Consider the following 17557-nt stretch of genomic DNA (forward strand, 5'->3'; position numbering starts at 1 on the left):
GGATGCAGATCCCTATTCAAGATCTTTTTGAGGTGATTAGTGATCATCTTAGTGATCAATTTATAAATCACTAGCATCAAGGTAATAGTGTGCCAATCAGAAAGTTTTTGACACAAATCCTTCTTTGGCACCAGTCTTACCAGTCCCTCCTACCAAGCAGAAGGCATGATCCCCGAATTCCAAGCCTCATTGATCATAAGAAAAAGTGACTCTTCAAGCATAGGCCAAAACTACAAAAAGAACTCCACAGTCAATCCATCCCATCCTGGTGTCTTCCATTTACCAAGTGCCTTTACTACCCTGTTCAGTTCCATAGCTGAAAACATGGACTCCAAATCAACTGCTTCATCCATATCTACAATGTTGGATACATGAGAATAAGCTCCTACCGAGCCCTGTGAATATCAAGATTCATCTAGAGCGGTGTTGCAAAAACATGCTAAAAATGCATAACACGTTCATGCTCTAGTTGGTGTATACCATGTGTCCAGTTGCCATCCTCTTTCATCACTCCAGACATACATTATTTTTATCTCGAAACATGCAAGCTTTTGAAAAAAGCTTTAGATGAGCAACCCTTATCCAAAAGGGGTTTTTGGCGTGATCTAACTTGCCATTTCTGTAATTTTCGGTGGTCATTGAGAGCCAATGGCTGCTTTGCATAGACAATATGATCCTCCTCTTGTTGGGATAGAATGCAAGTATGACTGGTCTCCTCCAGAAACTACAGCATATTCTTCAGCTGATATATGCGTTGTCTTTCTTCCCCCAAGTACCATTTGCCATATTCAATGATAACTGTTTGCATACGGGCAGCAAAATGATACCATGCAATGTCTATGTTCTCATACATTTCTGCCTCAACAAATGCAAACCATAGGGTGCAGCCAAGAGGAGATGCCAAGAAGTGGGGAGAAGGACGACCAAATGAAGAGGGGGAAAGGGGAAAGGGGGATTGGGGACGAACAGGGCTGAGAGGGGGAAGGATGCCCGCGCTTGGGGGGGGGAGTTGGGAAGAGAGAGAGTTGTTTTGTGGGTGGGTAGTTCCAGCTTAGAGAGTTTCTGCCTCGTGGACACTGAATTAAAGAGGTATTTCTTGAGTGGTTTTTATGCCTGAGAATGGATATAATGCAAAGACAATGGGCAAGCTAGAGAAACAAGCTTGTCAAAAGGTGACAAAATACAATTTCGGTTGCTTGTTACATCATGACCAAGTAGACCAGGGGTGTGGGCTTGTGATTTGGGGAGGGAAGGTCCTAAGTTCAAATCCTGGCATGACCCCATTGGTATTGTGACTGCTTTTAAGTCACAAGTTATAATGCTCTCAGGCAGGAAGACCAAGCTGCCTCCATGTGGGTACCAAATTGTGATTACAGAAGGATCAACTGAAAAGGAGGAGGGGGGGGGGGGGGGGGGGGGGAGGCAGGGAGGGAGGGGGATATAATAAAAGAATACGAAGTAAGACTTCCATTGCTGTTACATCTACACTCTTTTAAATGATGTTTTAATTAATACCTGAAGAATAGGTAATATTTTGGCCATAAAAGGTACAAGACCGACACCAAACCTTCCAACAATGGTTACGTCCCTGTAAAAACAACTCAAATTGAACCATGTGTCCAAGAATGGCATATTCATAAACAACATTAGAAGATATCTAGCATAAAAACTTTCAAGAAACTTACCTTAGCCAGCTACTTAGAATAACTACTCCAATCAAATTGATTCCACCGAGCCCGATAACCAAAAACTGATTCATCTCATTGGCCTTGCTGTAATAAACTCGACATCAGTCACCTGTGATGGCAAAAATACTCTATACTAATGACTTCCCTTAGGCAGAACACGTGTACTAATAGAAGCCTTGCATATAATATATACCAACAACAGAAATAAATTAGCGGTCACATATCCTATGCAACCTCCAACAAAGGATAAAAGCTTACAATCGATTTTTTACATGTATACGCCATGTCTAAACTCTATCCTAGCTATGGCTATGATTTAGGAGAGACTCAACAAGTTAGTACAACTCTCAATGATGGAAAGATAGTTCTTTTTAAATTCAGGTTGCTATCAAATAACAACCTGCCCCATTTTTTTATATTTTAATTTAATGTACATTGCTTCTCCTTTTGCACACACACCGTCCTCAACAATCGACTACAAGTGATGTCCTCACAAAATCCCATCCCACAAGCACTCTCGAGTAAAGTTTGGGCTCTAGACTCTCTATTTGTAAGCATACTCGAGTCTTCAATGAGAATCGAGGATACCCAATCGAGTTATATAATGCAAAATGTCTAATTTTCCTGATTAGGTTTTTTTTTTGGAGGTTGCTTTCAAAGAGCAACCTGTCCCATTTATTTAAAAAAACCTGTCAATAGCAACCTCCCCCATACCAAAAAAAAAAAGAAAAAAAAACAATTGTCAATTAGCAACCTGCCCCATACGAAAAAACAAAGAAAATGTACATTGCTTCTCCTCTTGCACATGCACTGTCCTCAACAAGGGCCTACAACTGATGTCCTTCTCACAGAATCCCACCTCACAGGCACTCAGTAGTGACGTTCGGGCTCTAGACTCTCTATTTGTAAGCCTGTTCAAATCTATGATTAAAATCAAGGATCCCAAATCAAGTTTTACAATGCAAAAAAAAATGGTTGTCTTATGATGGAAAATGGCAAAGATAGGCAAGTTTTGCATGTTCTATAAATTTTCAAGGATGTTTCTAGGCCAATCATGGGATTTTTAAGGGACTCTTACAGCCCCCTCCCCCCCACCTCTTCCCCCCCAAAAAGTATATGAAACATTTCATAAAGGTATGAATTTTTTTTAAATGGGACTCATCAAATGCCTCACAACCATGCTCTTTCTTGGGCTCACAATAGACTTCTTTAGATGGGTCTCGATCTCCTTCACCTTTGACCACAGGTACATAGAGGTGTTGTCACCATTTGGCTCCCTGAACAACAAAGTATCCTTAAATAAATGCAAAGATGGATTCTCACTGGATCTTTCTATGCATTTGGACACCCATTTGACTGGTGAATCACCCTTAGGATGTCCAGTGTTTGGACTTTGTTGATATGATCAGTAGTCATGTGGCATGAGCTGGTATTTCCAAAGGGATGGGAGCTTTGCTGATATGATCAGTAGCTCTTTTGGTAGCGCTAGTGTGACTAGTAGGCCCGGAGGTGTGACCAGTATGACTGGGAACATTGGTGCTCGGGGTCATCTAGTATGACTAGATCCCTGGGTGAGATACATGGCTTGTGTGTGTGTGCAAAGATAAAAGATTTATTAGCTATATATATATATATATATACCATCATAAGGCCAGATGAATCTGAATTTACGAATAATTTTAAAAGAAAGAAGAGAACCAACAAAAACAAACAAAATAAAATTTATATTTTTTAAAAATTTATTTTCGTGTCTTGCATGCCTACATATGTCTGGTCTAGTAGCGCTGGGAACACCCAAAACTACTGGCTACGAGGCTGTGTGGATGCCTTTGCTTGTTGATTAGTGATTGGCTTTTTGCAGATGCCAAAACTGGCCATCGGAAGTCACAAAATCCATGTTTAGGACTTAGTTAAAATTTATAAGGTGGAGTGTTCACACCCACATTAAAAATGGGTGTGAACACCCCAATGGGCACACAAACCCATAAGTTCTATCTAAGGGGGGACTTTAATTTTAGAGGAATCCAATATCATTTACGTGGGGTTTTAGGCACATTAAAACTAAAGGCATCGATGGCCACATGTGTAACTCCTCAAGCCTTCGCATGCATAACAGCAAGGTGGTCAACGTGGGGGGAGAAGGACAGCCGGCTAGCATTGGACTTGGGCTCGCTCTCTTCTGGCTGACAAAGCAAGTGCTGGAATCCCTCTCTCACTGACGGACTGAAACGATATACTCCCTTTCTCTCGCCGACAGACTGAAGTGTTCGATGCTCTCTCTCTCTCTCTCTCTCTCTCTCTCTCTCTCTCTCTCTCTCTCTCTCATTCGGTGGAGCTAAAGTGAAGGCGGCTTTCTCTCACCCGGTGAACTGAAGTGAAAGCCCTCGACTCTCTCTCTTTCACCCGGCGGACTGAACGGAGGCCTGGATTTTCATTCTCTCTCCCGCGTCGGACAGAACCACGGCATCGTTTTCTCTTCTCCTCTCCAGACTGATTCAGCGATCAGATCCCACCATTTCCTCACTGTTCATTCCAGGGATGGGCCATAGAGGAGGTGGGAACAGTTGGTTATGACTCTCTGTCCCACAAGGCAGTTTGCTGCTCACAGTTGCATAAGGGCTGCATACAGAGTGCACCCCTCTTTCAGCACAGGGCTGCATATAGAATGATACAGCAGATTATTATCTTCTTCCATTTTTACACACACACCTGGCTGCACAAGTGGGTGGCGAACCCCTCATTAACATAAGTGTGGGACCTGCTGAAGGCTCTCATCGAATTTCTCTCTTGATACAAGTACCTTGAAGTAGTATCAAAAGGAAGGTATGTGTTGGAAAGAGATGTTACACACGTGTTTCAATTTGTGATTGAATACTAGAAGAGCAAGGCTCTCTAGCCTAGTGTGAGACTGGGAGGGTTTGTGAGATCCACATAGCCGGCTATGTGAGACTGGGCCCTTTTTGCGAGATCCACACTAGACCGGTGTGAAGCTAGAAACACCCCTTGCCTTGGGCTTAGGCAGAGGACTTGTTTTACTTTATTTTCATTCTTAGTACTTGGAAATTTGGTGTAAGAACACCCTCTACATGTATCTATAAATACTCCCTGCCCGTTCCGGACCCATTGTGTTGTCACATTTTCCAAGTCTTGAATTCTCACTAAATTAAGTGTGGGTGAGTGTGGTTGTAATTGGTAGAGCTATATGTACTAAGTGTCTTAAATGTGAGGTTTAATATTCTTGGGAAATTGGATTATATCACCCACCTCGGTTTCAGGTGTGACCATTCGCAGCTAAACAGGTCAAACAAACTCTAGGAATACATTATATGTATTGAAAAAGCACACAAGTTGTTACCAAAGCAAAGTGAACAAACAGGGCTAGAGCTTTGCCAAATACAGTTGATTGGTCAAACTTGATACCTGAATTCCCAGGGATTTTCAGAAAACTGTTCTAGAGCATCAAATGCCCTTGTTGGTCTTGACCATCTTAATGCTGTTCTTTGCAGCGAAGGAAACCGGTACAATATATTTCCCTGCTAAAATATACTCATTAACTTTTGCCTTTAAATTTACAAAAGCTTCATACAATTTCATACGGCACGTGAACATCCTTATAAACTGTGTTTGCAAGAGCTTGTCTCACATGTCCTTACCAGTTTATCAACTTCTGGTTCTCCATCGAATCTAAGCAACACAGGCAGCATAAGTGATTCCAGATCCTGTTGAACATGACAACGCTAGAAAATCAGGATAGATTATACCACTATTAATTCTTGAAAAGGTTTCCACCTCAAAAAACCAGCAGAGGTGATGCTTCCTGAAATAATAACATGCTACGAATTACAATATTGAGTCGTCTTAGTCCTCAACTAAGCATAAGAAGAATCAAATCTAGCTTAAGTTGCCTCAACTGATTGCCCTCAATGGATACCATAGCTTCTATAATTGCTGTATCATTTACTTGCGGTTAGAGAATAGCTCTACTCATCAGTTATGGAAAGGGTAGAGAGAGGTACATCCCATCACTGAGAAAGCCATGGCATTGTAACATGCATCAAGCCTCACATGGGTGTATCATGGATACTGAGGCACTGTTCAAGGTAGATTGAAAGAGCCCTAAGTGTATACAGTGACAATGCCAGGAGTGTAGTCAGGAAAAGATGCACTAGGGTAGCAAGGTGGACACCTATAATGGGAGAGAGAAATACTCCAAGGAGGTAGATTGGGAGAGCCCTAAGTGTATAAAGTGACAATGCCAGGAGTGTAGTCAGGAAAAGATGCACTGGAATAGCAAGGTGCACACCTATAATGGGAGAGAGAAATACTCCAAGGCATTGGCCTATGAGAATGAAGGCAATGGATACACTGGAGCACAGAGTTGCATCAGATTTGAGGCAAAACTAGCAAATCAGGTTTGAAGAACCAAATGAGGGATCCAGTGATGACGTAGAGCACTTCCGCTTCAAGTTTCAGTGTGTTTTGACATTGACACCAAAAAGACTCTCTGGCCCTACAGGCCACCACTTTGGCACTATCCCCCCCTTCATGATGTAGCCTCCTTTTAGAGTGGCCAGCCATGACGGCAGCTCATTCCCCCACTTTTTAAAGTGTATTTTGCCGAAATGGCTGTGAGCATTCTCTTGTATACATGAAAGCCAACTTTGAATTCTTTTCTTCTCTTCTCAATTACAGTAGCACTTTAGCCTGAATTCTTTTCAAAAGAAAAAACCAAGCATTTAAAAGGCTTCTTCGTAGCAACATGAGTGGTCTGAAAGTTTAAGAGCAAGAGGATTGCATTATAACTATTATGACATGTACTTGCATCATGTTCGTATTTGTAAGGAAAGTTGCATGGTTGTTAAGAGGTCCAGATCTTACCCTGCTCTCTTCCAAAGATGGCACATCTAGAAAGGGTGCAAGTTCCTCAGCACAAACTACGCCTCCTTTAGATTTGATATACTCTCCGATCTACAAAAAAAGCAATACAGAAGAAAGATTCCCAACCCATGAGCCTTAAGACAAATGACATGTCAATATTAGACATCAACCCAAAATGAAAGAAAGCAATATCATAATCGTAAAACCCAATCCAAAGACTTTGAAGGAGCATCCCTCCTCATCCTTAGATCTACCGTTATGACGCCCCTCAAATGCTTCTCTTACATCAGCAGCAATGATGAAAGAAGTAGCAAGCTACCAATTGGAAATGACAATAATCCAAAACCTTCCATGATTAGACACATCAATGTTGAGAATGTGATGATGGCCTTTTGTATTTGAAGGGGAGCATAGTCCTTGTAATTGATGCACGTGTGCAAAGGTCTAAAAGGCCTAATGTTAAATGCTGAATGTAAGTTGGTGAGTAGATGTGAAAAAGGAAAAATCATGGATGATGTAATTGCAATGATGTCATAGGCCACACAGGTGATTGAAGAGGCATGCTAGGTGTCACTTGGAGTTTTTGCATGGACTGCTTTCTTGAGCTACAAAGGCATGTATTTAGGCTCTCTTTTCTAGAGAGCCTAGAGAGAAAAGTTGATGAATAAGTTAATGTGAAAGCTACAAAGGCATGTATTTAGGCTCTCTTTTCTAGAGAGAAAAGTTGATGAATAAGTTAATGTGATTTGTGTTGAGCTATTCTTGCCAAGCCACTTTTTATTTAGCCTTTAATTATCTCGATTATTCAATTATGATGAAGTTAATTATCTCCTTTGATCCTCTCTAGCTACCATGCTTTTTGACATGGTATCAAAGCCTCGGTATAGTACAATACCCTATTTCCTCCCTTCTTCATCTCTTCCCCTCCACAAAAGATTAGTGATTACTAGAGAGAGGGGGTATCTTCATCTTGAAGAAAGACAAAAAGAAATAAAGAAAGAAAGATATATGAACGTCTTCAAAAGACCCAAAGGGTCTATGAGACCAAGAAGGTAGTACAATGTATCCATGGAAAAGAAAAACTATACGACACTAGTATAGCATGGTTGAATGCCCAACTAACTAAGTAAATGAAGAAAATTTGAATGTTCAAAGACTGCCTACACAAGATGAACAAAACAAATGAGGCCAAACCAAGAGAATGATTTTTCCATTCAAAAAGGGGTTTTAAATACAAAATGAAAGGGCTCCCTCACACCCATCTTCTCATTTGCATACCAGATAAATTCTCCATACTCAAACCCATGTGAGTACCTCACTCTTGTTTCCACATATAGATAACGGGCAGCCTACCCTCTCTACAGATGCCCCGGGTCATAAGAATTCATCGTCCCCTCGAATCAATACGCCAACAAAAACATAGCTCTCATACATGTGTATATCCGCCAAAACTGCACTAAGCCAAGTACGAAAGATAACCATCATCAACCACATCTCTATGAGAACATGGATATGCCTACGTAACCACATACCAAGCCATCTCCTCCTTACTGCACAAGGGACGGGTCTAGCCGTCCGCCCCCTGGCTCCTAAACTACTGCACCACGCACAATGTGGCTCCTACAAGCTTCTCAAACAAACAATGTGGACCTTGAAATTAAGCCCAACCATACAACCATCAAATTCTTAAACCAATGAATGAAAAAGCTATAGAAATGTAGTCTTGGAAACACACTCAAGAGGTCTTATGTGCCTAATGCTAATGATCTAATCCTTGGGATTAGGTCCTAATCTGGGTAGTGTTGGGGAGCCCTGAGATTAGGGAAAAGGCTACAATGTAGGTTACGAGTGGCTAGGTTTCATTATTATTGATAATCCAAGGTTAATGGCTATTTACGACTGCGTGGTTATTTATACCAAAAATAGTCACTTTTATAAGTGACTTATGGGTTATTGAGATCATACCATTATACTTGACAATTGGTATGTGCCTGGACCAGAGCACCCTTACTCCTACCATGGACATGGCGGTTCACAAGCGGTCTTGCCAAGGGTCCCTTGGGACAAGCTCTGGTGGTATGGTACTGTAGCCCTAGCTTGGAGGAGATTTTGGATGTTTTTGTTTTAAGTGCAAAGCACAAGGAGAGTTTTTTAGTACTCGTTGCCTTAATGTAAGACTCCTCCCCAAGGATCAATTGATACACAAGCTAACATACAAGGTTAGAACATAGAAGGGTGCTGGCAAACTCACCTCCCAACCGTAGATTCCATCCAAAATCTCCCCTGAGCTAGGGGCTAAGGTTCCACTCCCCAAAGGCCAACCTAGCATCCCATTCCACCAAAGCTTGTCTTAAGGGACCCTCGGCATGAACCGCCATGTCCACGGCAAGAGTAAGACTACTCTAGTCTAGGCACAGACCAACTATCAAGTTTAACAGTATCTATCCACAATAACCCATAAGTCACTTATATATAGACCACCGCCGCCATAAATAGCCAGTAACCATGGGATCTATGTTAGTAAACGTATATCAACAAAAACAGATTGTAGCCAACAGATGAATGCTTAGCACTACTGTAGGCAAACTCGATCATTGGGATGTAATGGAATGTATCTTTCCCAATCAAATGGTCACCTAGAGACGTATACACGAAGCATATCCTCCAGAACCTGATTCACCCTCTGTCTGGCCATGGACTGAGGATTGTTAGCTTAGGAAATAACCAGCCACAATAACTTTATAACCTTAGCTTAGGGATAGTTTAGGAGTAGGATTCTAAGAGTCGTATATGTCGTTCTAATTCTCAAAGCTGATAATTATATACCCGCTCACAAGCGCTCATTGTAATCATGAATGGATCATTGGATAATCACGGAGAAGAAGAGCTTTGAGTCTTTCAGTTTTCGCATTGTCTGTGCAATGTCGTATTCGCCTGGAGTACGTATTAATCAACTGCTCATTGTTTAATTCTGCCATGATGTTTACTGTTTGAAACCTTGCATGTCATACAGGAGACAAAGATAACCTTGCAAGTGACAAAATGGAGATGTTCCTTGTCATGTAGGTAGAAAACCTCTTGTACCTGTTTTCTTGAGAGAGAATTTTTGGCTCTGCTCAAGCAGAGTCATCGTGATGATGTGTGGTTCTGATGGTGTATCCAACACATAGAGCACTGTTGTAGCCTTTTCAATTCTCTACATATTCTTCTTCTGAAAATACATTATTGCATCAATTCTGTCTACTGAACCATCAGCCGCGCAGCCCCCAACTTTATCAGATTCAAGATTCAGAGCAATGCCTACCATATCACTCTCAAAGTCTTGAGATGGTACTAATTCATGTGCCTTTGGGAATGCCATTACAGGTGGTGCATGGCTGTCATCAGCCCATGCTGTAAGGGTGTTGGGTTTATAAGCCATTACAGGTGGTGCATGGCTGTCATCAGCCCATGCTGTAAGGGTGTTGGGTTTATAATCCATTCAAGTAATGCTGCTTGTATTATCAAATAATACAATACTAATGCAATAAAAAGCCCTTTCATTTTGTAAGAGCATGAGGGCCATAAGTAACCCACCATTTTCCACCGGAGTTCCTCCTTCCCTTCATTTGGATTACCGTCTCCAAAGACAAACGAGAAGACCTACAAAAGCAGACGAATAGGTACATTTCATTCATTAACTTTTCAACACTAGCACTGAACTCCTAGCGTACAATTGTGAGCACCCAAGCAGGCAAAGTAGCTGCAAAAGGTGGCCTACATATCTTTCAGCTGAAGGGATTTACAGATTCAAAGAAATTCAGGCCACCTCTCTCGAACCCTCTTCTCCGATAGTAATATGGATCCAAGTACCTGTTGTGTGACAAAAGACGAGAAAACATAAGAGAAGTATGCAGCCTCGTCCACAATGTTCTAGACACCAGAAATTCTGAAGTATTACTCTCGAGTAGACGCACATGCCATACCCAACCCATGCCTGCAACCCTGCACACACACGTGCAGACATGCACCCATACATGCACACAATCCCACACACCTATCACACAAAGAAGATTACAAGAAAAGCGCATACCAAAATAAATCGGCTGGACTTATGTAGAATGAAAAACCAGAGTTGTACGACCTATGACCTTGGCGATTGTCATTCTCACTGTAGCACAAAGATGGCAACAGATGTCAGCATTCATTTCCGAATTACACAAAAAAGCACAAAGAACATGCTTCCAAATTTCATCCTATTTCACAAAAAAGGCATCTTTTCAGTCCTTGTGAAGCACACATCTGGATTGAGTACTCATTAAAGTAGAAAAGGCATAGAATAGAAGGTTGCTAGTTTTTTCGAAAAGGACAACTCAAATGCTTGCTGATAAGCTACCAGTACCTCCTTGAAGACGTGAGAAGTACCATCAGTGTGCTGTACACTAGCATGATCGAGACCAGTAGGGTTGTTCCAAAACTGACCCGAATCAAATAATCTGCAACTGCCTGACAAAGCCCACATTAATATTACTGAATTTCACAGAAGAAGTACACCAAACGAAGCTAAGTTCAACATAATGGCCCATTTAAGCCCCTTGGCAGATATTTTAAAGCAAAAGGTGATAGAAAAAGGATCATGACCCAAAACCCCACCAGCCATGTGCACAAAATGTTGGTGGAGTGAGATTCCAGCCCATTCTAATACCCGGTGTGTTACACCCCAAGCCCAAGGCTTGTTAGCAGGTCTAACATGGAGTTGGGTTGACCTAGGCGCCATACTTTCACGTTTGAATATGGTCTTGCTCCTACCATCCAGAGGGGTGTAGACTTTTATGCTAATAGCACTATACAACAGTTGACCAACCCTTGCCCTTGTAACCGAGCATTTGGACATTAATTGGTTGCAACAACAGGTTGATTGCCAAGAGGAAGCGCAAGGCTGTCCCGCCTTAGCAAAATAGTGGACAGCCACCGAAGAAGGATTCTAAGGACTCCAAGAAGCCACATTTTGCTTCCAAAAAGAAACCAGAGACAACCGTTCAAGTTATGGATTGTCAAATGAGCAGAAGCATGCCTATTTCTTGAAAGGCAAGTGTTTCCAATGTGGTAGCAAGGAGCACAAAGCCAAGCTTTGCCCCGAGGCAAAGAACCCGCGAGAGGATCTTAGCAAGAATCGATCCCATGTTAATGTGGTTCCTCACGTACAAGGGCACACCGAACACGCACCACAAACATGCATCAAAGGATCGACAGGTTTGCAAGACTTGGGAGAACAATCACCCATCACCCTCCTAGGGACTGCCTACGAAATTCTGCCCAAGGCCATCAGCCGGAGATTGCAGCCCCTTCTCCCCAACTTGATTCATGGTACACATACTAGTTTCATTCAGGATCGGAGTATTTTGGACAACATCTTCACCTGCGTCGGCTAGGATGTGGCAACAGGATCTGATTGTGCTCCTTCTCGATTTTGAGAAAGCCTATGACGGAGTAGATTGGGGCTTCTTGGAGGGGACGATGTACGCTAGGTTTCCTAGAGGGAGAGGGTCTGAGGTGTATCGGGACTCTACTCGGCTTCTCATAGCCAAGTTCTTATTCAGGGTGCTAGAGGTAACAGATTTCCACTTTCACGCTCAGTCCGGCAGGGGTGCCCTCTAGCACCTTATCCCTTCGTGTTCGTCGCTGAGGCCATGAGCAGTTATACCAGACTCCAACAACTGCGTCTCCCCATCCGAGTGCAAAAGGAGCATCTTGATTCCGAGTTCGCCGACAACACAGCAGCATACCCATCAGGGGGCCGAGGAGAACCTCCAAAGATTCGCCCAGGCGATTGAGATTTTTTGTCGTGCATCGAGAGCACAAATCAACTGACACAAGTCCAAGTTGGCATTGACATCTCCCCTAAGCAACAGCTCGCCCCCTTTCTTCAGAGCATTCAGAAGAAGCTGTTATACTAGAGTTTGACCAGGCTTTCCCTAGCTGACCAGGTAGTGGTGGCGAACCAAGTTCTTCTCGCCACCATGTGGTACATTACCTCTTGCTGGTCTTACTCCCGGGCATGTATTGGTTAGGTTCAATGTTTGATCCGGAACTTTCTGTGGGCTAGCAGTGATGGGAGACTGGCCAAGGCCAAGGTGGCCTGGAGAGTGATCATTGAGCCGCGATGTAGAGGGCCCTCCATTCAGAGCCGAGCCTTATTGGGAAAGTTGATTGTTAGAGCCTTATTGAGCCTCCGGGTGGTAAGCCTTTAGCCTTGGAATGACTTCCTCCTGGCTAGGATCTCCGCCTACACCCCGACTCTGGGAGGCCCTTGGCCTTAGAGCACGAGATGGATTTTCACAGAGATCAGGGCACGTGCCTACAGCCCAACATTTGAGGACATATTCACAGCCAGTCTTTTGCATGCCTAGGATCACCTCGGGCTGGCCCTTCAGCAGTCAACTCCATTAGCCTCTGAGGAGCAGCTCCGCCAGCCTTTCAGGCTGGCCCTTCAGCAATCAACTCCAGTAGCCTCTGAGGAGCGGCTCCGCCAGCCTTTGATCTGAACCCCCATGGTCTATCTGCCTAGAGGTCACATGCTCGAGGCTCATCCACACGTATCATGGGGAGCTTTGAGCACCGGCCCCCACTAGGTGACTTAAAGATTAGCTCACATTCTTACAGTTGCCCCTTGAGGCCCAGGAGAAGAGCCTTACTGGGATCCGGGGCAAGGACAGACTTAGCCTCGACATCAACTCCATCATCCCCCCAGAGTGGCTGGCCTTGATACCGGACCCTCCTCCCCCACAGGGGCTGGGAGTGTTCACCAGGCACGATATACCCTTGCACTTCATGGCACGGATGACAGCTCCGCCTTACTCACCTATTCTATCAGGCTTCATGGCAAACTGGAGAGCATAGAGACTTCCTTATAGGACTTCAGGGGATGCACCTTGCAGAGGGTGCACATGAGTGGCACATCAACCTTCCTCCGGCCAAGGTGGGCAAAGAGACTTTGGCAGTTATGGATTTGGGAGGGCCAGCCACTCATGAGTCTCTAGTGGGACCCAAGAAAGTGGACATGGCAAGATCCAGAGGACAGTGTGAGGAGACGCCTAGCACCCCCTTTTTTGCTTACACTACACTACTAGTGTCATGTGCAATACATGTGTAGGACTGATCTCAAAGCTAATCCTTAAGGGCAACAAGATAAAGAACCAGTTTAGAATCAAATTCTGAAGCATATGTTGCTGATATGGGCACGGAAGGACTGGTGGAGGACACTGGGATGCTGTAGGCCAATGCATGAAAGAGGAAAAGACCTGTCAACTGCAGTATTTGAAGAATACTTTGTCCAGGACCTGGCCGACCAACAGTCAGCCAGTCCACTAGAACTTCCCAAGGCCTATTAAAAGGCGACTTTGCTCATTGTTGAGACTCATTCAATCCAGCCAGGACCGCGTCCTAGACTTAGTCATAGATATAGGTATAGATAAGGTTTACACCTTTTCAAGAAGGCAGCCAAGGGCTGCAAGATTGTATACCTTTTTGTACCATATGAATATACTGAATACTCAGCTCTCTCTCTTCTCTCTTTTGCATCAGCATGTTCCAAGATGGTGTTTAGGGCTGAAAGAAGACTCCCAGAGCTTCTGCATGTGACAACTAGGCCGCACGATTCATATGAAAGGTAGAGGGCCCTCCAACACCAACACCAACAGGACATTGGCGGTCTACCCACCACACACTCTCTAAGATTTTTGGAAGCTATAGTGGAATAGTTTTCGGCCGCAAAAGATTACCTTTTTCATGTGGCAACTAGCACATAGGAACTTGGCAATTGTCACGTGGTTGGCCATTGGAAGTAGAACCAGCATTATGTCCAAGATGTGGCCATCCCTAGGAGCCTCGGCATCATTGTCTTTGGAATTGCCCGAAGGCTCAGTAGGTTTGGCAGAGGATGTCACTAGCCTAGACATTTCCCAATATGAAAGGGGTCTGGTGGACTCCAGGACGTGTAAATATTTGGAAAGTACAAGCTTTGGGAATGGGGGATTATCTTGGAATACAAAGCATCACACTCCTAAAATTTAGGAGAGTTGCTATTTTTGGCCCAGCTCCGATGGAAATCCTATTCGCATCATTACATCTAGAATTGAGCAAATACCAAGAGTTGCCAAAGTACCTATGACAAATGGGCTACCAGTTATGGGAGGACCCATCTCTTAGATTGGGACATGTGGCAAGAAAGTGGATCAAAGTGAGACAAGTGGCTTCACACTTGTCACTTCAGCTATTGAGTGGCTCTCCACTTGTCATGGAGGCCCAAATCTAAAAATTGGAGCCCTCTCTCTTCATTTGGAGGAGACTTTACTGCCTCTACCATGTTGGCGACTCCTCTCTATTTTTGGTGGTTCTTTACTCCAAGGTTATGGCTCTTTACCACCATTACAGGCTGCCCTAATGTTGGGAGCTCTCACTGACTTCTTCCATACCAGCACTCCGACGGCCGATCCACCCATCATACCCAGACCACAAGCTAGTGTAGGAGCTCGGCCGAGAGGTGTGACACTCGACAGAGCCACTGAGTTATGCAAAGCTCGACGCCCCAGACCCCATGGCCCTCGCCCACGGCCACGCCACCACACGAAGATCCGGGCCATCATCTCCCATCATCGCAAGACCTTCTCGCGCCAGCTCAGTTTTACCACCATGTCACAGCGGCCCATGAGGGATGTATTAGGGTGATATGAGAGCTCTCTGCTCCTGTACCTAGATCAGATTTTAAAGTTCTAGATTTTTGTTATCTTTCTTTATTACTATTTTGTACGCAGGATAATGTACCTCATGGATATGATGTAACCTTTTGGTCTCATAGGTCATTTTGGCCTTTTGAAGACGTTAATACAACTTTCTTTCTTTCTTTCTTTCTCTCTTGTAGGCTACCTATTTTGAAGGCTTCCATCACGAAGAAATACTAAAGGCAAGGGTATTTCATCATTTTCTTATGATTTCCAGCCATTGTACCTGCTGTACCAGCCCTTGTACTTGTTGCACTTGCTCTACCGGCTGAATGGAGGGCTGTACCTGCTGTTTCAGATTCTGTACCTATTGCACCAGCCCATGTTATTGCTGTAACGGCTGAATGGAGAGTTGTATCAATTCTATTGCATGAAGACCCATGGTTTTTGGGGAAGAATCAGTACCCACATGGAGGTATATTGATTATAATGTTGGCTTGGCACTTCTACAGCCTATGTACCGGCAGAATTTTACGGTTGCCTCATGTTGGGCCGTGTTGTGGAATTTGTATATGGATAATCCAGCACCTCCTGTGGGGAGAAGAAGGTCTCAGAGCTTGCACATGATATTTTCTCCTTGGGTGATAAAATACTCCAAGGTGGGGGTCAGCCCATTCCAGCCTCTATGCAGTGTCAACAATGCACATCTCTTTTTACAATTTTGTGGATTAAGTGGCATATGTTTAAGGCTATGGTCAATTTGAATGTTTAATTGCATTAATGGTCAAGTGTTTTGTGAAACTCCCAAGCCTTCTGGAAGCTACAAAAGGATCCTACGCATTTTCACTATGGATCGGGCCCCCACCCGTATTGTTACGCGGGGCACAGTTGCTTGGGCCACTAAGGCCACGGTTGTCACACCCTATGAGGAGGAAGGTGGGGAACTAGCCCTTCGGGTCTCTAACCTTCGTATTTCTAAAATACCAGTCCCAACTCCATCCCCAAGTCGTTGGTCATCAGGTTCTTCCTAGAGATGGGAGATTTGCAACAGTATAGCTGTGTAGCACATATGGAGAGCTTGATGCAGCCATCAAAGGCACCCTCACCCCACCAGCAGAGTCCATCTGGAGCATCTGGCTCGATATCATTCATATCCTCCATGGTCAGTGAGGGGACAGTTTCAGGGTGGCTCAGACCGCATGCGGAAGCACCAAGAGACCTTCCTAAGGATTTGGCATCATGGTCCCTTTCTCACTGAAGCGATGGCAAGCCCACTTGGTGTCACCATTTGGCGACCCAATTGGTCCACCCGTGCTTTCTTATCATGTATGTACATTGGACTGGTGTCCATGGCAGTTGGATTGATGCCACTCATGTGATACTGTGGACTTGGCTTTCCGTTGAGACTTGTGCCTCCGTGTACATGCCCGAAAATGCTTGGTGGATTGGTGTTCCATTGGGTCTGGTACCTCGTGTACTTGCCTGGAGCACGTCTATTTTGGTATAGTCTCATGAACGAGGATTGTCCATACCAATGTTGCATTGGTGTTCCATTGCGTCTGGTACCTCGTGTACTTGCCTGGAGCACGTCTATTTTGGTATAGTCTCATGCACGGGGATTGTCCATACCAATGCTGCATTGCATAGCATCTTTATGTGCTTGCTTGCAATTGAAATTGCATGCTGTTTTCATGCTTGCTTGACGGTTGACCAATGTGTAGTTCCGGGTAAGGAAACGCCCGCCCGCGAACCGTGCGTGTGAAACTGTTGTTACCATATTATAGTAGTGATGTGTGTGAACACACTTAGGACCGCCGGGGCACTTTTTCCCTCACTAGGAGGTTTTTTCCCCCGTGCATTGTATATACGCCCATTATCTTCTAGGGCTTGTTATCTTTCATTTTTGGCACTCATAATACACTACTGTGTTGTGCTCAAGCTTCCTCATCTTCTTGAAGTTGTGTGTGCATTCCTGCAACCCTAATTCCAACAATTGGTATCAGAGCAGGCTTCCTCCTCCCGGGCAGCATCACCGGCACCTGCCGCTTCATCTCCTCCGATTGCGACGAGGTTTCACGAGCGTCTGCAGGTTAGTATATGCCGTGGGAAAACCCGTAGGGCTTGTTCGTTTCAGAATTTTGATCTGAAGTCATTTCGCCCTCCGTTTTTGCATTCCAAGTACTGCGCAGGCAAAATCGTCCTACTGTGCAGATTTTCTGTCAAGATTAAAATCTGCAGGACAGGTGCCCATTCGTCTGTTTTGGGCTGTGCTACATAGCACAGGTCGATTTT

General features: G+C 44.2%; 1 protein-coding gene across 2 annotated transcripts in view; it reads right to left on the bottom strand.

Annotated features, from left to right (window-relative positions):
* LOC147603302 (uncharacterized protein At5g03900, chloroplastic-like) overlaps positions 1-17557 on the bottom strand; it is a 64807-nt gene that overhangs the window by 34038 nt on the left and 13212 nt on the right. The window contains exons 3-11 of one of the 2 annotated variants that reach the window (XM_086796549.1): positions 10948-11051; positions 10639-10716; positions 10352-10418; positions 10143-10208; positions 6567-6656; positions 5342-5407; positions 5109-5221; positions 1686-1772; positions 1516-1588 (exon numbers count right to left, since the gene is read on the bottom strand). In XM_086796549.1, the coding sequence (XP_086652675.1) occupies positions 1516-1588; positions 1686-1772; positions 5109-5221; positions 5342-5407; positions 6567-6656; positions 10143-10208; positions 10352-10418; positions 10639-10716; positions 10948-11051 (744 nt within the window). The remainder of the gene's footprint in view (positions 1-1515; positions 1589-1685; positions 1773-5108; positions 5222-5341; positions 5408-6566; positions 6657-10142; positions 10209-10351; positions 10419-10638; positions 10717-10947; positions 11052-17557) is intronic. The other variant, XM_086796550.1, reaches the window with a different exon arrangement.

Source organism: Cibotium barometz, chromosome 64 (genome assembly GCF_041138505.1).
Source record: "Cibotium barometz isolate CiBa-2024 chromosome 64, ASM4113850v1, whole genome shotgun sequence".
Classification (NCBI taxonomy): domain Eukaryota; kingdom Viridiplantae; phylum Streptophyta; class Polypodiopsida; order Cyatheales; family Cibotiaceae; genus Cibotium; species Cibotium barometz.